Genomic DNA, 23,382 nt, shown 5'->3' with positions numbered 1-23,382 from the left:
AGTAAATTCTCTATTCCTTGAACTCCTAAATAACTTTTGCTTTTTACTCTTTGCCTTGTTTGGCACTTAATTATATGCTGCATTGAGGTTCATTTGTTTGTTTTTCTGTCTTATGTCATTATTTCATCAGAAGAGGTCTGATTTATATAGAGCAGAGGTATCTCTGCAGATATATAATATACACTGATCATGGAAGAAGAAGTGGGCAGAGTTGTAGGCAGGAATGTTCTGGGCAGAGGGAAGGACCATCTGCCAAAGGTCCCATGCAGAAGAGGTCTTGGGACATAGGCCAAAATATCTCTATATGGGAGGCTTTTTCCAGAGTTAACAAGTAAAGTTGAAAGCAACTCATTAATTGGTGCATTTATCCTTCTGAGGACCACTGTGTTGTAGCTCCTAGAGAGGGGAATATAGAGATAAACCAGACCAGATTGGTCCCTGCCCAGACTAATGGAGGAGGCTGAGATGGTTTCTCTAGAGACCATGCGGAGGGTTACCAGCTATGTTGGCAGGGGAAAGAACTATTTTTGCCTGTGGGATTTGAGAAAAGCTTATGAAGAGGAAGGCATTCAAGCTGAGTCTAAATTTCCAGGTAGAGATAAAATAAAGAGAGGTCCAGGCAGAGGCAACAGTTACATGAAGGCATGGAGGCAAAGAGAAGGGGGTTATTGCAGAAGTGGTAATTAGGAAGGGTCTTTTAGGGCAATTAGCATGATTGGGTTTTATTCCCCAAAGATGGGGCAGTTTCTTTGCAGGCAAGTTTCAGGTCTAGCTGAAGTGTGGAGGATGCATCAGGGTTTGATGGAGACTGGAGACAAGGAGGCCCATGAGGAGGCTGGTGCAATGATTCACCTAGTGACAGAAACCTGAATTGGGGCAGTGGTCAAAGGGAAGGGTAAGAGGAGAAAGATGGGAGTAAGATCTCAATACAAAACCTATGGGATTTGGTGACAGCCTGCTTCTAGGAAGTCAGGAGAGGGATGTTAAGATTCAGCAACATTCAAGGATGCCTGAATGAAGGTGGTACCATTTGCTGAAACCAGGGACACCAGCAGGAGGGTCAGGATTTGGGGGAATAGGGTGTGGATGCAGATAGGAGATTGTGAGGGCTTTTCCTTGGTACCACGGACAGCTCCAAGGGTCTCCAGAGGTCTCTATCCATGGCTCTTGACCTTGGCTGCCTTAGAATCAGCAAAGAAACTAATTTAACCTTCAGACTCACGGGCTCATCCAGATGCTCTGCATCAAAATCTCTGGGGGTGGGTTCAGAAGACTGAATTCTAAATAAGGACCCCAGGTCACTCATTGCGGGTGGTCAGAGGAGAAAGCCATCGAGGCCTCCACAGGAAGAGAGAGGAGCACTCCCACAGGGGGGCTTGGGCCTTTTAAGGTTCTGATTGTACATTTCAAGGCATTTTATTCACCAAGTAAAATGCTAGACCAAAGTAAAAAAGGCTCCTGGAGAGATCAGCGAGGAAGAGGTCCTCCTTCCTCCACGACTTCTGTGTTCTTTCCATCCCAGTGCAGAGTGTGGCAAAGTTCACTCATGGATAGTTGTGGTCATTCTGTTGTCATCCTGGTGTGTCGTTGCACCTTTCCAACCCCATTTCCTAAAAACCAAACCAAACTAAAGCAAATGTGGCTCTTTTCTTGGATTGGCTTTAAAAGTACTTGCAAACCCAGGAACTCAAACCAAATTGTCCACCAATGATAATGACAGTATAATTCCCAATAGCTAACTAGTGGAAACAACACAAATGTCCATGTACAGAAGAATGGATAAAAATAATATGGAAATGCAGACAGTGGAATATTAGCCTTAAAATAGAATGAAATTCTGATGCGTGCCACTACAAGAATAAATCTAGAGGACATTATGCTAAATGAAACAAGGCAATGTTTCCGCTAGGGTGAAGTACCTAGGGCAGTCAATTTGATCAAGAAAGAAAGTAGAATGGTGGTTGCCAGGGGCTGGGGTTGGGCGGAATGAGGAGTTGTTATTTCATAGAGAAGGAGTTTCCCCCTGGGAAGAAGTAGTACTTCTAGTTGATTGAGGGTGGTGATGGCTGTACAACCATGGGAATCAACTGAAAGCCAACGAATTGCATATTTGAAATGATTAAGAGGTAACTTTTGTTATCTATCTTTTACTACAATAAAAAAGGGACATCACAAGTAAAAGGAGTTGTTAATGTCCTCAGTGGACTGAGGATCTGTAGGGCTTTTCCACTCTGTTGGAAACTCCCTGAGAACAGAGCAAGGTATTTCTGCTGTCAGTCTGGGGGTGCTCACAGGACTAGAAGAGTGGAACTCTTGTGCTATATAACTTGATATATAAGTCCCTGGGGTCTGGACTTGTTATATCCATTACTAGATGAGATGTTCCCATGCTGGATTTCCCCCAGGACGGGCGGGAGGAGAAGGGGACCAGGAGTTACCCCAGTGAGTGTGAGTGTGCATGAGCGGGTGGGAAACTGAGGCTCTTGTTGGAATTAGATGTCTCTCCTCCCTAGTCCCGGGAGCCCCACGTGAGCTCGACGTTTTTCCACCCTCAGTTTCATTTCCAGCCTGTGCTCCGAACGCTCAAAAACCTCGAGTTTCCTGGGTGTGCCGGCCAGGGCAGCTAGTTGCCCTTTTCCAAGATGGCCGCCGGTGCCTCTGTGACAGGCCTGGTCACGTGTGCAACCTCGCCTATGAGGTCGCCGGGGCCTGGTCGGCGATTGTCCCTTCCCGGGTCCCGTCTGGAGGCGGTGACTGCCCTTGTCAACCTGAGCCTGAGCGATCATGGCAACGGGCTCGGGCGGGGAGCGGTTGGCAGTGGCGGCAGCAGAGGCAGTGGCGGCAGCTGGGTCGCGGGCCGGGGCGGCGGAGCGGCGGCGGCGGCGGTGGCACTGGCACCGGCACCGACCCTGAGCGCCATGCGGCGAGGCAGTTCCAAGAGGGAGGTGGCGGCTCAGTCGGAGGTGGAGGCGGTAGCCGCGGCCAAAGCAGAGACAGAGGCCAACGCGGGGGTGACGGCCGGACAGACCGGCGTGGACTCGGGCGCGGCCGGGGAGCCCGAGAGCAAGGCCGGGGAGGAGCAGTCCCAGGCCCCGGCCCCGGCCCCGGAGCAACCCTGCGCGGAGGAGGGGGATGCCCGCGTCGCCCCGCGGCGGCCGCCCACGCTGCACGCGCACAAGCCGAAGCCGGCGCGGGACCTCTGCGCACACGGGAAGCCCAGGGTCAAGGGCTCAAGCTGCAGGCGGAGTGTCCGCCGTCCAGAGGAGCAGAGCTCACAGCGGCCAGTCACCGTGGACAGCTCCAAGGCCAGGACCTCCCTGGACGCCTTGAAGATCAGCATCCGCCAGCTCAAGTGGAAGGAGGTGAGGCCCGGCCCCGCTGCGTGGGCACAGGGGGGTGGACAGGACACCTGCAGAGGACCCGGCATGGCCCAGGCCCGGTCGGCAGCCCAGGGCAGAGCGCCTGCCGTGTGCCACGCTGGGAACCCGCTTGTCAGCTGCAAAATGCTCATCCTCCAGGTCAAGTTAGCCACTCCCTCCTTTGGCTCCCCTACACCTCTTTATGTCTCCAGATCTCAGCCTTGGCCTCCTCATGCTTGTTTAGAAGTCTGGGGCCAGGGCCTTCTCTGTTTCATTTGTTTAGTGCTCACTATGCAAGTATTGGGGATGGTAAACAGTTTGTAGTCTCCAGGCAGAAAGACCTAGGGTCTCACTACACCCTGCTACTTAGTTGTGCAATTGTGAGCAAGTGGACGCTCCTCTTTAGACCATTACCTTCTCTGTTAAGTGAGGACAATGCCAGCAATACCAATCTCATTGTTTTGTTAATATTAGAAGACTTAATATCTACTGTATAGCACATAAATATCTTATAAATGATAACTTCTAATACCTTTTCTCTTCCTCCGCCACCATCATGATAATCACCACTGTCATCAGAGCAGGCCCTGTGTTTTATGATTCAGAACTTGCCATATGGCAGTTGTCAGTAAGTGGTGGATGAAAGGATGACTAAAGAGATGACTTACTCATCCTTGAACCCATTTTAGACCTGTTGGGGTCTGGGGTAAAGCACCACGACTTTCAGAGTATTCTATTGCAGTTGGCTGATTGAATTAAGCCATTTGCCTTTATTTGAGTCATATGGGCTATTTAATGTGTTTTCAGGAGTGTTAGTATTTTGGTTTAGGACAGTTGAGCCAGGAGACTTATACCAATCTATTTAACAGGTTAACAGGTTTGTAGTTGGCAACACAAAGTCTTATGTACTTAGCTTTGTGCCTTGGCGGTGGTAGACTTTCAGTAATGGTTTCATGAAGTTGGAGCCTGCAGAGAGATGGCCACAGAGAGGATCAATGTGATCAGAGGGTGGATGTCTCAGTAGGAAAGACTCATTTAATTTGGAAGAAAGTCAATTATCAGGCAGGGGAGTCTTTCAGGTAGGTAGGGGTCATCACCTGGCTGCAGGTGTCTGGGCCCTAAACCTTGGGACATGCAATTTAGGAGAGGACTTTTATGCCCAGGACATCTAGGGGAAAGTAAGGACAGGCTCCGAGTTTGAGAATATCTGGGTTTCTAGACAAAGACCCAGGTCCAGGCCAGAGATAGGAGGGTCAGAAATATAAAACTGAACTTGTCAGGATCACGGACCTACTAAAGAGTGAATCCAGGGACAGAAACCCAGCCACAGAATCAGGTTAGGCACACTGGTCCACGCAGGGCCTTTGCTTAGTCCTGTGGGAGGGAGACACACAAAATGGGCTAGATCTGTTCATTAGGCCAGATGGACTCAGCTTACCAGCCCGAGTTTATGTGTTCATTCTGTAAATGCCCACAATGCAGTGCTAAGCTCTGTGCTGGATCCTGGGAGTCACGCTTAACATAAAAACCTTGCCCTCAAGGACCTTAGAGTTCAGTGGGGATATAAAACACAAATAAGACATAATTGTAGTAACCACAGGGCCATTGTTGCTGCTTCCTGAAATGCTGGTTTCCCATTATTTGCACAGCTTACTCTGTCACTCTTTCAGACTTCTATCAAATGCCACCTCCTCCAGCCCTTGCTCTTGTTTATTTTTTCATAGCACCAAACCCTGCCTGACATTGTATTATGTATTATTTGTTGATTGTCTGTTTCCCTCACCAGAATGTAAGCTCCACGAGGGCAGGGGCTTTGTTTTGTTTGCTGCTGTACATGGAGGTGCTTGGCACATGGAAGTTGCTCAATAAATTTTTGTTGAATGGATGAATACATTATGTGACGAGTGTTTCTCTCTCTGTGTGTGAAGGTGTCAGTACTGTGAGAGGCAGAGGAGGCCACCTGTGAAAGGGCTTCCTGGACGAGGTTAACTGCCGCTGAGTCCTGAGAGCTGGCAACGAGCCAGAGTTATTTAGGGCAGTGGACTTGGGGTCCCTGGTGGAGAGAGTGGTACAGGCGAAGCAGAGGCACATTTGGGGCTTGGCATGTAGTTCCGTCTGGCTGGATCACCAGGTGGGAATTGGAATGGTGAAGATGAGACTGCAGAAGTAAGCAGGGGCCAGATGCTATGGGATTTGGACTTTTTTCTTGGAAGGAAGCCGTGTAAACCACTGTAGGATTTTATTCCATCCACCAGCTTTGCTACTTCGGGCAAGTGAGTTAAACTCTTAAGGCCTCAATTTGTTTATTCTGTTCAATGCCTGTGGGGAGAGCAAGTTTAGTGGTTCCCAGCCTCTCCAGTGCTGAGGCTTCATAATGATAGTGTTACCCTACATGAGCTTGGTGAGCCCAGTAGGGGGCTGGCGGTTTCCAGAGCCTTAACTGTAACTGCCCCCTCCACCCAGGTCTATCTTCTCCCACTTGGAAAGATATTTTACATAGGTGGAGAAGCTCATTCTAGCACATTTGAACATGATTCACTTGCAGAAATGAATAGATTTGTGATTGCACACTTAAATATCTCTCTTTCCCATTAATCTGTGAAGTCCTGAGGGGAGGGGAGGTGTCTGACTTGTGTCCCTAAAGCACAGCACATTGTAGGTGTTCAAAATGTTCATCAAATGAATGTGGAATACTTGCAGCAGAGCTCCTGTGTCATCTGATTCCTTAGAATGGGGAGTTTGAGAAGTGCCAGCTTAGATGAACTTTGAAACTCCTGCCAACTTTAAACAAACATTATAGTATTCTTAGTACCCATTAAAAAGTTGACCATATGGCAAGTAACGTAGTAGACCTGCTGCTAACAAAGTGGAAACATGCCACCTCCCTGGGCCACAGTTCCCCTATGTGTTGCGGGGTGATGTTGGGCAAGATTGGCTCCAACTCCCAGCACTAATGTTCTCAGAGCAAGAACGTCTACTTGGGGCTGGTGTGCAAGGAATGGAGCAGCAGTGTCCCCTACCTGTCCTGCTGTGCTGCAGCTGCAGGGCTGGGGAGTCCCTGCTAGCTGGCTTTGGTGGGGCTGGGTGGTAGCCCAGGTAAGAAATAAGATCACAACCACTAACAGAGTGAAAGCTTCATCTCCTCTTGTGGGTGTGTAGTGAGAAGCCATACAACATGGTCCACTGAACAGGGCCGACGCTGAGCCAGCATGTGAAATCAGAAGTCTGTTCAGTTGCTGGGCACAGCCTCCCTTCTGTTTTAAATTTTCTTTATTGTATACATGGAACAGCAATGACAAACACTATGGTGGGACCCTTTATTTACCTCTTACTCTATCAGCTGCTGTTCTTAGTGCTCTACATGCAGACAATTATTTGATTCTTCCATAACTCAATAAATTTAAGTGCCTTATTATGTCCATTTTACAGATGAGAAAATTGAGGTTCACAGAGGTTAACTTGCCCAAGGTGTATGGCTAGTGAGGGCAGAGCCGACATTTGAAACAGGTATTACATTTGGACCCAGGCTTCAGCCCTGTGCTCTCCCCACGTCCCTGATGGCTCTCTCTTTATCTGCAGAGCCCTAGTAAGGGGCTACAGATACAGGAGCTCCCAGTGTAGAGAGAGGGACAGACCTCTCCATTCTGCAAACATACAATGACAGTTCCTTCTGGAAGGTGAATGGACAAAGGGCTTCCCATGCAAAGTGGCAACAAAGGCAGGAGGGTGGATCTGGTTTTTGATGCAGAATGGGTGGCTTGGTGGTTTAGGGAGCCTGTGGACAGTAGAGAGATGAAGAAGCAGCCAGATCAGATTCCAGAGCGCATTGACAGCCGCGCCAAGGAGTCAGCAATGCTGCTGACTGCATTTGCTCACAGACTTCTTGCCATATATAGACCTGGCTTCTCTTGCCCACTCTCCTTCAGTCCCAAATGAACCATGCCACCCTCAGATGATTCATGCAGGACAGATCTAATTCAACTGTATTCACAGTGTTAAATTTGTTTCTCAAAGGGAAAATTTACAGATGCCAGACTTGTAGATAAGAATAAAGTTATTTTTAAATAGCAAAGTCCTGTGTACAAAGTCACCACTGAAATTGCAATGAGAAAAAGAGTGACGGCTCCTGATTCCTAGTTCAGGCTACTTGCTCCTGGAATTGCATGGTCCTCTTCCAGCCATGCCCGCCTCTCTCTCCCCGTGTCCTGCATAGACACCCTAGAGAATAGATGCCACTGTTGCTGTGAGCTGCCCTCCTTGGAGATTAGCTTGTGTGTGCACAGTGGTGCCATGGACACCAGCTTATATGAATGAGAGCTCTGAGGGACTTGATAGTGGGTCCTTTGTTGACAGTTTGCATAAGCCCCTGTCCTGAGGTCTCTGACGGTATGAGTTCTTTGTTTCAGAGACTCCAAATCATGTGTTGTATTCTGGAACTGACTCAGCCTTTCCTCTGACATTGCACAATTACTGTATCATCCCACTTACCAGTTATGCAATATTAATTTATTAATAATATGTGCTCAGCATTGCACTAAGTGCTTAATGCTCACCAAAAATTGTGTTGAGCATCTATTATGGATTATGTTGTTTCATTCTCACAGCTGCCCTCTGAAGCAGATCCTATTATGTCCAATTTATAGATGAGGAAACTGATATTAGAGAGAGGCTGCTAAAGGGCTACCCAAGGACACACAGGTAGCAAGTGGCAGAGCTGTCTGGGGCCTGAGCTTGTAGCCAGTATATAATCTATAGCATCTTCTTTGATAATCCTTTGCTAAAAACCATCTTGCAAGGAGTTATGCTACATCATCATGATGAACATGATCATCACTATCATCATCATCTTCTTTCCCAGGTAATAATTGAAGCAGGTCCAGCAAGTAAGTGTGAGTGAGGGCTCAAGCCTCATACTCTTTTGCTCGAAAGACCTTTAATAATCCTCCACTTCTTAACCTCATCCATCATCTGACTCACACCTCTTAAATGACAGAGGAATGACAGGGAGTCACTCAGAGCCAGGAGAGCAGTATTGAAAATAGGGCTTAAAATATGTTGAAATAACCTTGCCCGGCAGAGGGAGCATGCAGTGCCAGTACCTCCTAAATCCTATCTTGCTGCCACCATGGAGGAAAAGCGACCCCTGTGCCATATGACCAGGTGAGTTGTGTTACTCCTCTGTGGAACACAAGCCAGCATTGAATCATCTCGGAATCCTCTGGAAGAAGGAAGAATATAAAATGAAAAATTGGGTGGTTTCACTTTCCTTCTGCTTCTAGTTGCAATGATAGTCATCTTTTTGAATGCCCAGTTTTTTGAAGACAGCATTTTATTTAAGAATGGTTCATACCCTACTCCATAAATATTCTCCTTCAACAGACAGGTTATTTCAATGTCTAATCCACCAGAATTTTTCCTTTGTGAGTCAAACTTGTCATAACACAAAAATCACAATTCACTACCGCTGTAAACTACATGTAATAGTTTCCTGAATCCACGCTAAGTGCTTGAACAGTCTTTTAAAAGACAATAAATTCAAGGGCTGGTGTTCAAGGTCTATAAGTACCACAAATTAATTTGTCTTATCAGGTGTAGAAATTCCTAGAGCTATTTTCTGTGTTATAAAACATAAACTGTGTTGTGCTTCAATTTTGGTACTGTTTTAGGTGCTGGTTTTGTATCAGCTAAAGTTGAATACAGAAATTCACTCATACATTTTATTTCTCTTTTAAATCTATTCCCTGAGAAGAACATACCGTAAAAATAATTGACCATTTTAAAGTGCCTTCTCTAAAGGGGAAGTGTTGTATCCTGGAGTTAGCACAGGCCTTGAAATCAGACAGTTGTAGGTTAAAGTTCTTACCACTAAGCTTGTGTGACCTCATTGGTTGTAGACTGAATGCAGCACCTGCTGAGCCCCAGCTTCTCCAGCTGTAACAATGGGCAGGAGAGAGTGACACTTACCTTGCAGAACGCTTGTGAGATTAAAGGAAGGAATGTAGCACCTTGCCTTAGCCCAGCAGTGGGCACACCACTGGTATTCAGTTAATGTTCTTTTCCTTCAACAGGGTAATCTCAGACATTGGTTATGGGATCTATTTTTCTTTAATGAGAAGAAAAAAGTATTATAGATTTAGAGTCTGCACATATAGGTTACTGTTTAACCTGAAGAGATGTGACCAGCTCATTTGACTCATTTAAAAAATGCTTTGTGACCTACTCATTCCAGACTATATTTGGGCTCTTGGGTCCAAACCCAGAGCCTTCAGCATGCTCTCCTACTGCGCTACACCCGCTGCCCCACAGCAGATAACCAAACACGTAAAGATGGTTGTGGGAAGAAGGCCAGCTCCATTTTGGATGAATGTCAACTTGAAGGAGCCTAGGATTAAAAATTTTGAAAGTAGTGCTGGTTTAACCTATTTTCTTTAAAAATAAATTATGCTTTTAAAGTTCCATGAACCTAAAGGGATATATTTTTTTTAAAGCTTCCTTTCTGGACCCGGGGTCTATTGCATGCTTTGGCATATCAATTATATTCATCACCATGGAAAACTCATTCCAGCTGTTTGAGTGACATCACATCTTAACTCAGGGTTCACAAAATTTAGGTGACTTCACAGGGAGAACTGAGGTGGTGGGACATGAAAGGAAGAGATGTGAATTTCCTGGGTTGATCTCTCCGCTCTTCCCTTCTCAATGATCCTGGAGAAAGCACAGTCACATGCCAGTTTGAGTCTTGGCCCTGTGACCTACTGGCTCTGTGACCCTGGCTGAGTTGCGTTACCTCTGTGCACCACAGGTTCCTCCTCTCTAGAAAGAACATAAAACACTTGTTAGGCTTGTTTTGAGAACCAAGTCACATGTCTTTGAAGCTCGGTACTTTTTTTTTTTTGGTACCAGGGACTGACCTCAGGGGCACTCACCCACTGAGCCACATCCCCAGCTCTATTTTGTGTTTTATTCAGAGACAGCATCTCATTGAATTGCTTAGCACCTTGCCGTTGCTGAAGCTGGCTTTGAACTCATGATCCTTCTGCCTCAGCCTCCCAAGCCACTGGGATTACTGGCATGCGCCACTGCACACAGTACCGTGCTTTAAAGTAAGAATATGTGTTGGTTTGGCTTTCCCTCTGATGAATTTCTGACAGATTAATTAAGTTTTATACAGAAAAATTGATAATGGGAACAGGCAAATAGACTTGCTATTTCTTTAATTAGTTTGGAAGCGCCCCTTCCTTGTGGTTGCTCCTCTGAAGCTGAGTTATGTCCCTTGGATCCCTCCACAAAGGTGGTTATTTTGCTGGAGAGAACAATGGTCTTGTTTCTCTCTCCCAGGTGGAGCCACATCTCTCCTCCTGCCTCACGCGGAATCATGCCTTGCCTTCGCAGCTGCCTCTGCTGCCATTTGTGCGCGTGTTTCTTTCCCTGGGTGTCTGTGAACCATTACCTAGTAATTTTTATAAATGCTTTGTGAGTCCTAGCAGGCATTTCCGGCAGCTCCTTCTCTTCTCCCATCTGCTTCTCTGTCATCTGAATAAAACCTCTCATTCTTAATGAAGCTGGAAGAATAGGACTGTTTATCTCCTGTGCAGTTTACCCTGGGTAGAGTTTACTAGTATGTAAATCCTAGAGTGTGTCTGCCTAGAACTCTGAGGCCAGGTTTTGTGCTTTGAACTCATTGAGTGATTCATTTCTCATTGTGTTTGGAATTACGGTGTACAGAAAATTTCAAAAGCAACAAACAGGCAGTTTTCTGAATGAGTCACAAGAAGCACAATATGGCTTAGTGGTCTAATACGACAAAGTCTTTTTCCTGCTCATGCAGTGTGGGTGTGCGGGGTTGAGGACAGGGCCTGTTGTCATCTTGGCTTCCAGGGGCACCTGCTTCCCTGAGTCATTGAGAGGAAGGGTACATGATGCATTGCATTCCCAGCCTGTCCCCAGGAGTGGCACACCACCTCTGCTCACATTTCATTTGCAAGTTCTGTGGCTAAGACTAGCTTCAGAGGAGCTGGCGATGTGCAGACCTACTATGAGACTATAAACAGGAGATCCCAACTACTCAGTAAATTGTGCTAATCACCACCACAATGCAGATCATAATTACAGACACAAGATACACAGTATATAAATGTAAATATGGACAATTTCACTTCCTTTATTAGATGCTGTAGTTACACAACACCTACAGTGTTTGGTAATGGCCTCTTAGCAGTACTTTGTGTACATCTTTCTGTTGGTATGTATAGATCCATTTCATTTTCAAACCTAAGAGTCCATTTTATGGACGTGCCACAATCTATTGATGCAAATAGTTTCCATATCTTTTCTTAGCTGTTACAAAGTGTGGCATAATAACATCACTGTTCATTTGAAGTATGTATTTGTGCAAATACTTCTGCAGGCTAAATTCCTAGGAATGTTAGGTTGCAGGGAATAGGCACTTTGTATTCTGATAGTTCTTATAAAATTGCCAACCGCAGTGTTTGGGAGTGCCTGTCTTCTCATATCTTCTCTAATATGATATACCATTAACATTCTAAATTTCTGCCAAACTGAGAGGCAAAATATGTTCTTTCCAGTTGTCAACAAGCTTGAGTTTTTGCACAAGTTTATTAGTTATTTGTGCTCCTCCATCTGTGAAAAGATTTGTATTCTTTATTCATCTTTTGGGTTGTTTCATATTATGTTTTTTCTGATTGGTTTATGCCTATTATGGGTTCTTTTATATGTGTTGTAAAAAATGTTTATCCTCTGTTGGTTGTTCTAACTCTTCAACACTTCAGAGGTGTCAAGAGATGTACAGCTTCAAACTAGAGGTCAGCTCTCTTGGCTCTTACGACAGGCATCATTCCAGGGGACTGTACCATCATCTTACCTGTTAAGTCCTTTCAGTTCTAGGAATATTTCAACAAAATTAATATATGTGCATTAAAATAAGCTGGGAATAATAATCTAGAGCTTATATATCCCTTATTATCATTAAGAATAAAAGTACAGATTGTGCTTTAAATTGAACCCTGTGGCAATGTAGTATCTTACGTGTGTGTATGTGTTTGTGTGTGTGTGTGCACCACCCTTTATATAGGACATTGGGCAGATATCATATCCTTTCATACATTATACAACACACAATGAAGTCACTTTTGTGACCTGTTCAGCAATTAATTTTGGTGGGAAGGAGCAAAAACACTTCAACAAAGGACTACATTTCATTTCTGATAATATGTTGTTAGTCTCACACCACATGACTTATTGCCATCATTGCTGTTCTTGCCACTTGAGACATGTGACTTCTTTTGACAAATCTGATATCTTGAATGGTAGGTAAAAGGTGCAGGAGTATTACACCGTCTTTCTTCTGATGGGTTCTCATTGCATCATTTTAGTTGTGCTTAGCAGATGTTTGAAATCCAACAAATTTATAAAATCTTTTGTCTTTGTTCATGAATTTATGATTGATCCATGCATTTATAGTACATGTATCAATTATGCAAATGAACAAAGGCCAATACCAATTTCTGCCACTGATAGAAGTGGAATATTTGCAGTCCAACCCCTGATGTTTATCCAGTCACCATGGAACCTGTTATGGGCCCCACCATGTTGGTTAAGGTGCCTTGGCTGTACTCTTTTTTCCCCATCCTTGAACTTTGCTGAGTACTTCTACTATATTGTAGTTTATTCCAACAATGACACATTTACTATCTAACCATTTTACAGTGAGAGTTTCATTACTTGTAATCTGTGTTTAAACTCTGATCATATAACTCTCTTGCTGTTGAAGTTTTTTAATCAGTTGTCAGTTTCAGAGGACCCTTGTTTAATTCACTTTCCCTCAGGGTGTATGTTTTGGACCAACAAGTACCGACAGGTCATAACCAATGAATAGATTGTCAAAAAAAAAATCAAATTTGGCATTATCACATCCAAGCAACATACTAGTTTTATACCTAAGAGAAATGAAAATATATGTTCACATAAAATTAATTTTGTAGTAGCCTTATTTATAATAACTAAAGAAATAAATACAATCCATATTGGATAAATAAGATGTGGTATATTCAGACAGTGGAATATTATTTGGCCATAAAACAGAATGAAATACTCATACATGCTACAACACGGATGAACTTTGAAGACATGATGCTCTCTGAAAGAAGTCAGCCATGTGCCAGGCATAGTGGCACATGCTTATCATCCAAGTGATTTGGGAGGCTAAGGCAGGAGGATCACAAGTTCAAGGCCAACCTGGGCAACTTAGCAAGACCCTATCTCAAAATAAAAATAAAATATAAAGGATTTGGGGGTGTGACTCAGTGGTAGAGCGTCCTCAGTTCAATCCCCAGTACTAAAAATAATAACAAAACAAAGAAAGGAAGTCAGTCACAAAAGACCACATATTGTATGATTCAGTTATATGAAATGTTCAGAATAGGGAAACCTATCTAGGCAGAATAAATTAGTGGTTCCAAGAGTTTGGGAGTCGGAGAGGATTTTGGTGAGGGAAGAGGGGAGTGACTGCTAGTAGATATAGGATTTCCTTTTGGCATAATAAAAATGTCCTACCATTGATTATGGTATTCCTAACACAGCTCTGAATATATTAGATACCACTGAATTATATACTTTGAATGAGCAAATTGTATGACATGTGAATTATATTTCAATAAAGCTGTTAAAAATGTTGTATACTCATCCAGTTTTCATCATGTAATAGTACTTGTTTCCTTGGCAGTAGCTGGAAATATGCTTCAGGGACTCAAGTTCAATGTCCTCCGCTGATCATTTTGCATTGCAGTGTTGTCTGGTATGATACACCGGCTCCTTGGACGTCTGTATCTAATGGAACCCTGGCATAAAGTGGCATAAAATAGTGACAGTGGTAAAAGCACTCCAGACTTTCTTCTTTAGAACGAGTTTCATTTTTTTTCCAAGGTGGGGCACATATTGTGAATATTTGCCTGAAAACTAAAGTTCAGACTCCTTATAAAGGCTCCATAAGAAGCTTTCCATACTGAGGCGTATGGTGGTGGAAAGCATGGGCTTTGAATGTACACAGATATAGGTTTGAAACAATCTGCTGTGTAACTGTTAGATGTTGCTCTGAGCCTTGATTTATCTATAAAATGGGCATAATACAATCATACTTCATGAAGTTGTTTGTTACCATCATTAAAAGATAAAATCATGTCAAGTACTTATCCTCTAATGCCTGGTACATAGTGAAGACTCAAATGAAAGTTTTTAACATTCAACCCTAAGCTTCTCGAGACTTACCTCTCATATCCTCTGCATTGTGCTTTATGCATTACCAATACAGCGATCTGAGTGGTTTTCTTGAGTTTTCATGCTGTGTCATTTCTCTTTACCTTTGTTTATGTTTTTTCTTTTCCTTGGATGCTCCTTCCCTTTCTTGACTAACTCTTACACATCCTCCAAGAATCAGCTCATGGCTTGTCTTTTTTACAAGTCTTCCCTGACTCTCACACACACAGCCCAGGCTTGATTAAGTATCCTTCCTTAATTACTTATAGCATTTTATAGTCATCTCAATTTCTTTACTTTTTTCGAAGAAGCAATTTTTGGCTTTATTTATCATCTCCATTATAGCATTTATTCTATTTCATATATTTCTGCTCTTTTTATTTCCTTCTACTTTGGGTATTTATTTGGTTGTTCTTTTTCTGACATTGAGTTGGATGCTTTTCTAATAAAAGCATTCAAGACTACAAACTTGCCCCTATGTATTGCTTTAGCTAAACCATGAAATTTGATATTTAGTATTTTTCAAAATCTTTTAGTTCTATGTATTTTACATTTTCATGAAAATTCCTTCTTTGACTCATAGGTTATTTATGTTTTTTCCTTTAAAAAATCTAAACATATGAGATTGTTTCTACTTATCTTTTTGCTACTAATTTCTTAATTGCATTGCAGCCATTCCTTCCTTCCTTCCTTCCTTCCCTCCTTCTTGCCCCCTGTACTTTCTCTCTCTTGTTGTTGTTCCTCTTCTTCTGCTTTTGCTTAATGGCCTAATAAATGGTCAGTTTTTACAAATATTCCAAGAGTGCATGAGAAGAGTGTACATTCTCTAGTAATTGAATGCAATATTTTACATGTATGCATTAGATTAACTTGTGCATTGCATTATATAAATTTTATACCTTTAGTTTTTTTTCCTGATCTGTTCAATAATTGAAGAATGATGCTAACATTTCCCTCCATGATTGTGGGTTTCATATCTCCTTTTCTTTTTTCTTTTTCCAGGACTAGTCTGGGAGTTATACATTCTATTTTTCTTCTAAAATTGTACCCTTAAAAATTTAATATATATGTATAATGTCACAAAGTTTAAAGTTTGTATTTTTATACTCTTCTTTTTTTAAAGAGAAAGAGAGAGAGAGAGTGAGAGAGAGAGAGAGAGAGAAAGAGAGAGAGAGAGAATTTTTTTAATATTTATTTTAGTTTTCGGCAGACACAACATCTTTGTATGTGGTGCTGAGGATCAAACCTGGGCCGCACGCATGCCAGGTGAGCGCGCTACCGCTTGAGCCACATCCCCAGCCCCTTTATACTCTTCTTGAAAACACTAAGCTCTTAGGATGCTTTTCCATTGTGGCCATATCTCATTTTCTTTCATTAGCCCATATTTTATTTCTGTATAATTTTATTCTTTTTCGCAACCACCAAAAATTAGACATTATTATTATTATTTTATCTCAGTATCTTTTAGATTCATCCATATCCACAATTTTCTTGGTTTATAATATTATTTTACAACTCAGATTTTCCTTCAGGAATAATTTTCTTTCTTTTGGAAGTAATTTTTTTTTTTTTTTAGAAATTCCTCTAGTAAAGCACTGTTTGTAATAAACTCTATTAGTTTTTACTTGTTAAAAATTACCAATATTTTGCCCTCATTTTTTGAGTAATAATGTTGCTGTGTATACGATTTGATTCAGTTTAATATACTTAGTTATATAATCTCAGCATCTTGAAGACATTCCACTATGTTCTCACTTCCATTTCTGCTGTTGCAAAGTCAGCTGTTAGTCTTTTGCAAATTTGGAGTCTTTTTTCCCCCAGATGCTTGGAAAGTCTTTTCTTTGTCTTAGATGTCTTCAGTGGCACTAATACACTTCTAGAACAGGATTTATTTATTTATTTTTTCTGCTTGGGATTTGTGTTTCTGAGGTTTGGTATCCTATCACTTCTGGAAAGCTCTCACTCATGTCTTTTTTTCCTCTTCTCTCTTTTTGGAATTCTAATGTAGGTATCAGGCCTATTTTTATTGTAAACTCATGTTGCTTATAACTTTAATCTCTAGTAAGTCTTTGAGGCCTGGGTCTAAAATAAGAGTCTTTATCTTGTGCAGAGGGTCATACTAACTGGAACACTTAAAACTGAAAATTTTGGTGTTAGGCTTTTTCAGGTTATAGGCATGGTATGAATTCTGATTCTAGATTTGTGTCAAGAAGGAATTATGAATAGACATTCTGAGGGGAGATTTTCTTACCTTTTATTTCCCCTTGTCTGAGCCAAGGCCAAGATGAAGCAGGTTTTCTTCTTGCTCACCTACTGAGGATGTGACCTTTCAGAGGACCTGCCTTGATATGGGAATTTCCACTCTGATTCTTCCCTTGCCAGCAGGTATTCAGAAGCCCAGACCACATTCAAAGCCTAGAACATTGCCTAAATGTACAGGAAACAAGATAATTACACTTGCCTTTTTAAGAAGATTACCCTGGTGCCCTGTGGAAAATGGATTACAGAGGGCTTTAAGAGTGGAGGCAGGGAGGCAAGTTAGGATAATATCGTAAGTCTCAGAGAAAAGGTGAGGTCACCTGGGACAGGATGGTTGATGGATGGGGAAGGTTATTGATTGAGACAGTCTGTCTCTTTCCCTAGATTATAAGATATTTAGTAGCAGGGAGCTTGTCTTATTCATCTTTGAGTACTCTAGTGCCTGGCACAGAGAATGCATTCACAAATGCTAATTAAATTGAACTATGGCATCACTAATGGCTCTAATGATTTTTTTAAAGTCTACCTTCAAAGTGACTATTTTCTTTAAAGGGAAATGATATAAAGAGATTCCAGGCAGTGAACTCATTCCTGTCTCTGGTATTGCAAAACTCAAGCCAGAAATAGAGAGCCAGCTGTTTGTAAGCCCCTGAAAGCCTTAGGTTTGGCAGGGTTTATTTTCCATGATAACATAGCTTTCTTTAGCCTGTGCACTTGTTTCTTTCTTAAGAAGTCTAGAGCCTTGCCTGAGACTACTTATACAAAGTCTTACCATCTTACTGGGTTTTTATGACATCTTCTCAGAAATTACTAAACTTTATGACTCTCTAGATACATTGCAAAGATGTTTCTCTAATGGTATATTATAGCTGTGAAAATTCCTTACTTCTAGGCATTCTTGTTAGAAAAAGTGGTCTGTATCTACGGAACAAAGGGAGAGGCAATGGTTCCTGTTGTGTTGACAGTTCAATAAGCTTTGGCCAGGTATTAAGGACTGTTGTTCTAACAGTTTATACAATACTCCTCCATTAAAATAAGCAGAAGTATTTCTAGAGAGTATGGGAAAATAAAGCATACATATACAATATTTAAGTTCTGAGGCCTGGAAGATCTCCATTATTCTTCAACTAATATGTGTTGAATGTCTATGGTACTCCAAGGCTTGTGCAAGGCACTGGGAATAAAGACACCATCAAACACCATTGTTGGGCCACTACTGGCCCTTACTTAACCTTTGTATGAATTGGAAAAAGGTATACCCTCCTCCAAGAAAGAATATTAGGCAATAAACTACTTACATTGCATTAACAAATTTGTGACAACAATGGATTACTAGTGATAAATGAACATTATTTTTATATAATATTTACATAGTGTCATAATGAAGTACTTGTTGATTTGAACTTGGAATTCAGAAATGCCATAGTGTAGCACACAAAGAGGTAACTGAGTTGCAATATGAAACTTCAAATTTAGCCCTTGCACTAATATCAAGGAGGGATTTAAACAAATTTTTAATACTCCCCAGTTCTCCATCAGATGTAAAAGCAGATCTCTATTTAGAAACACAGGCTACCATTAGATCAACCAGGTCTTTTGATTATTAAGTTTGTCAAAGGGGAACAATGTACATGGCTTGTTAAAATAAGACTGCCATCTGCCAGAAAATTCTCATTGTAAATATAAAATCCCTCAAATATAAAATAATTTGATATTTGTTTTCTGAAATAATATATTGCTGAACTCCTACTTTAAATTAACAAGTCACTTTATTATGGCAATATGTAAATATTGTGCAAGACTTGTTAGAGAGTTAAAAATGTAATTAGTAAAGTATTCAGTCTTGGTGCAGTGGCTCAGGCCTGTAATCCCAACTATTTGGGAGGCTGAGGTAGGAGGATCACTTGGGTCCAGGAGTTCTAGTCCAGCCTGGGCAATTTATGGAGGTCTATCGAAAAAAAAAAAAAAGGTCCAAATGTCAAAAATGCCTGCATGTGAACAGCATGACCTAGGAAGCCACACAGTGTGGCCTCAGGGGTCTCAGCCTGGGGGCAGCAGACACAGAGGGTGACTGCAGTGTGGGATGCCAGACATTCTGTTAGAAGTGTGTACAGAGGAAAGTGGTGGAAAGTGGACAGAGGAGGGCAAATTGTCAGCCTGGAGGCGTTGACAAAGGATGGTGTGAAGGACAGGCTCCCAGATGAACCAGGTGTAATCTTTTGACATATTTTGGCCATTAGTGGCTTTGAGCTTCTTTCTGGGTTCTGGCTATTTTCTGGATAAGTGAGATAGGCCAGTTCCAGACTGGAGAGGTGTTGCTATTTTTAGACAGAGTGTGTCAATCTTTCCTCCTGCCCACAACTTCGGCATCTGCCTTGGGTGTCCTCCTAAACCTCACTTTCTCTGAGAAACCTTCCTGCTCCGCCTCCCCCCACCCTTCTTCCTTCTTCCTTTTCACAGCATGGATCAGCTTTGTTACTACTGCTTTAAAAAAATTTTCTTTCCCACTAGGTTTGATTGAGCCAGGGCAAGGGCCACATCTGTTGTGCATATTGTTTATTACTGGAACTTACTCCAGGGAACAATGCCTGACCTATTATAGAATCAGATTTTGATAAATATTGGCTGAAATAATTTTGTTCGTTCATTCCTGAAACATTTCCTCAGCCCTTTTTTGCGCTAGGGACCCTGCCAAGCACTAGGCAAAGAAAGGACACCCTGTGGGGCCCTGCCATTAGGGAGCTCGCACCCGGTGGTTGTGGTGATGCAGCGGCAGTGGGGAAGAAGAGGGGCTGGCTGGCTGGGGTTCCAGGACGGGAGAGGGCCACCCAGCTGAGTCTCGGGGGCTGAGCCAGGTTTCAGGGGATGAGTTGGGCTCAGCAGGCATAGTAGCAGGGTGGCAAGCCAGGACAGGGGGTGTGGGTGGCAGAGTGGGGCAGGGGTGCTGAAAACAGTTCCCTCCAGCTGGAGCACAGAATGTGTGGCGGGGGGAGGATTGGGACTGAGCCCCAGATATATGGGGGCCAACTCAGGGGTCTGAGCTGTACGCCGAGAGCCACTGAAGAAAGGCTTGAAACAGGTGTGAGAGAGAGAGAGAGAGAAAGAGAGGGAGTTATCTGATTTATAGGTTGGAAAGCCACCTCTGGCTGTGGGGTGGAGGTGGATTTAGGGGTCCGATGGTGAGCTGGATGTGGGGAAGCTCTCCACAAGTTCAGAGAGAGAGCTGCCTCTTGTCTCTGACGTCTCTGAGCCCTCATTGTGGAATGACAGCAGAAGGCCTGGGTCACTTTACAAGCCTCCAGGCAACCCTCTGACCAGGTAAGGGAGGCCTGGACTGACCAAAGCACTCATCTCCAGGCACGTGGTATAAAAGCGGCAAAGCTGGAACTCAAACCCAGGTCTTGGTTGGTCCAGTATGTGCTCCTCCTTGTCACGCTGTACTTAGGGACACAACTGCCCACTGTTGTCCCTGCTCTCCGAGACCACTGGCTTCCTTTCTGCAGGGAGGGGCCCCCAGGAGGCGTCTGAGCATCCAGCCATCTCCTGTGTCCCCTCCAGGTACTGGTGCCCCCTCTCCTGAGTCTCCTTTTGGGCAGAGAGACAGAGGCTGAGGGGGCAGCTGAGAGCTGTCTTCGGCAACGCAGCGGGGAGAGATTTGTGTGCTGCTGGCATCCTGGTCGCCTGGCATCACGCTGCTATTTAATAAAGGCCTCATTGCTTGAAGGGCCATTAAGCAACCAATGATATATTTCAACCTCATTGAGGAGGAAGATGCAGAGTTAAATCAAATTCAGACCATGCGGAAATAAAACAATAAAGCCGCTATTCACATGCACGGCCCTCTTCCTAAGGGAAAGGGAAGAGAAGAAAACCTTGGGGTCTGCTACGAGCCAGGCCTGGCTTGAAGCTCCCCCACTGGCCTCACTGAGCACTTCCAGCGACACTGGCCAGCAGGGACTGTATGACCCTGGACGCTGGCTCAGTGATTTGTGTCCTCCTCCAGATCCCCCCACCCCCACCACCTTTTATCAGAAATTTCCTTCTTATTGTGTTTTCTGTTACTTTAATAAAAGGAGATCACTTAAAAGCACTTTCTGAATTGCACGGCGTTGTTAGAAATGTGGCCCCCACACTGCCCCCTCCCTGCTCCCCAGTGCTCCAGACGTTGAGCTGGAGTTGCCGCAGTCTGAAGTCTGTTCTCATTTCTGGAACCTGGGTTCAGTTCTTGCAGCTCCCAGGGAATCTGTTTTCTATGAATAAAAACCAACTTGTTAAGAGCCCCCCCCCCAACCTTTGCAGCCCTGTTTTGAAACCTCATATGCCATGAAGCCAATTGGAATTCAATCTCCTGCATACTGAGAAGGGTCTGTTTCTTTGCAATACAGCATAGAATTAGTGCTTTGTGCCTGTGAATTTCTTTTTTAAAAACTTAATATATCTTTATTAACTATTGGCTCCATATAAGCCCAACCCCTCTCTGATCGTGCTATAAATTCACCCTTGTTTTATGATTTTTTGACAAACATTTGTTAAAGATCTCACAGTGTTAGCCCACCATCTCCATTATCTCTCATAGTCTTTTTTGTTTGTTTGTTTTTGTACCAGGGATTGAACTCAGGGGCCCTCAACCACTGAGCCACATCTCCAGCTCCATTTTGCATTTTATTTAGAGACAGCGTCTCACTGAGTTGCTTAATGCCTCGTTTTGGCTGAGGCTGGCAACTTTTTACAAGAGAATAAAAACATTGAACTGGACTCATGATCCTCCTATCTTAGCCTCCTAAGCTGCTGGGATTACAGGTGTGTGCCGTCACGCCCTGTCATTATCTCTCATATTCTTTAGAGTAACTCGAAAAATGGGTATGATTTTGACCCTTTGCAACTGGGGCAAAGGACGGTTGGAGAGGTTCATTAACTTGTCCATGTTTTGTCCAGTAAGTGTTAGGTCTGGGATTTGAACCCAAGCTTCTCAGATTCTAAATCCATAAGTTTCTCAGCTGAAAGCCAGAACTCATAGTTTCTTATCTTACTGTTTGGGTTACTCTTCTCAACTCCTTAATTAGGGATGATTCCAAATCATTAGCATGTTCCCGAGCCCTCTGGTATGGGAAGAGATCTTGTTTTGACAGCAGTCAGCTTATGTACTTAATCCAGAATGGGTTAAAATCCACAGAGGAGAGAAGCTCTTTTGTTTAGGTGGCTGATGGAGCTCTGGAGAGTTCTTCTTTCTCTCCCATTCTTTTCTTCTTGGAAGATTAAATGACTTCAAGTTCTTTAAAATGGCCAGTAAGTAAACTCCAAACGTATTGGGTTTTAGGTTTTCTGAAGTCATAATTCAGCATATAACAAACTTGTCTAAGAATCACCTGGGGTGTTTGTTAAAATTTGATTTCCCAGTAGGGGTGGAACCTGGGAATCTTTATTTTTTCCTAACAGGCCATGTTAGGTGATTCTTATGATCAGACCGGTTTGGGAAACACCAAACATCATCACTGGGAATTGGGTGTCCTTTGGGGCCTGTCCTTTGTTGATTTGAAACACAGCTGGTCACCTGTTGTAGAGAGGGAAATAGGAATCCTGGAGGCAGGAAGCACAGGCTTCAAACCCCCAATCCGACCACTTATAAACTGTGTTACCGAGGGTGCATAAGCTAATGCTCTTATCTCCAGACCTCCGTGCGCCATTGCTTCTGCCTAGAAACAGGAAATTGTTCTCCTTTCTCTACCATCTTTCCTCTTTATCTTCTGATTCTTCCCTGATTCCCTGCAAGCTGGCTCAGCCATCATTTTTTTTTAATATTTATTTTTTAGGTGTAGGTGAACACAACACAATGCCTTTATTTTTTTATGTGGTGCTGAGGATCGAACCCCGGTCCCACCCATGCTAGGCGAGCGATCCACCGCGGAGCCACAATCCCAGCCCGCCATCATTCTTTTTGAAAGAGTTTTTGAGTGTCTGTCATTCCCCACTAGATTCCAGGCTCCATGAAAGCAGGTGCCACACCTCTTGGGTTTATGGTCACACACCCAGCACCTGGCACAGTAGAATGTGAATGAACTCTGAGTCTATTTTTCTCATCTGTAAATCTATACCTTCTAAAAATAACTCATTTATGATGTTGTGTGGAATAGACTAGATTAAGGCAGTTTGCTTGACCCACCATTCTAAAAAGCTCTGAGTGTTGTTAAAGTTTTATGTGGTAGTCTTCTCCCCCCACAACCTAAAAACCCCTCTCTTCCAATGGCCTTTGCATTTTGTCCTGGCCACCCAGTTTGAGGCTCCAATGATTTTACTTGATTTCCTGAGGATAGCATAACTTTAAGATTTTTTTGTTCACTTTGGTGCTGAGAATGAAAATAATATGACTGTAGATTGAATGTAGTATTTTTTTAAAAGATTATGAATTGTAGAATGGTTTTTCAAAGACAGCTTTATGAAATCTCTATTCCTGGAACTCTTTAGAAGAGAATAAAAACATTGACTTGTGAAGATC

At 43.1% G+C, this 23,382-nt stretch overlaps 1 protein-coding gene across 3 annotated transcripts in view; it reads left to right on the top strand.

The window, feature by feature from the left end:
* The window catches only part of Ttll11 (tubulin tyrosine ligase like 11), a 243,304-nt gene that overhangs the window by 7,403 nt on the left and 212,519 nt on the right, over positions 1–23,382 (top strand). Inside the window, exon 1 of one of the 3 annotated variants that reach the window (XM_078048133.1) lies at positions 2,616–3,362. The exons of 1 other annotated variant lie outside the window; for it this stretch is intronic. In XM_078048133.1, coding sequence (XP_077904259.1) covers positions 2,643–3,362 — 720 coding nt within the window. In that variant the 5' untranslated portion in view covers positions 2,616–2,642. Of the gene's footprint in view, positions 1–2,615; positions 3,363–23,382 lie in introns of those variants that run through there. One more of the 3 variants, XM_005320921.5, reaches the window with a different exon arrangement.

This window comes from Ictidomys tridecemlineatus, chromosome 4, assembly GCF_052094955.1.
Source record: "Ictidomys tridecemlineatus isolate mIctTri1 chromosome 4, mIctTri1.hap1, whole genome shotgun sequence".
Taxonomy (NCBI): Eukaryota; Metazoa; Chordata; class Mammalia; order Rodentia; family Sciuridae; genus Ictidomys; species Ictidomys tridecemlineatus.
The sequence above is the reverse complement of the archived record's forward strand: the minus strand, read 5'-3'. Positions and strand labels throughout refer to the sequence as shown.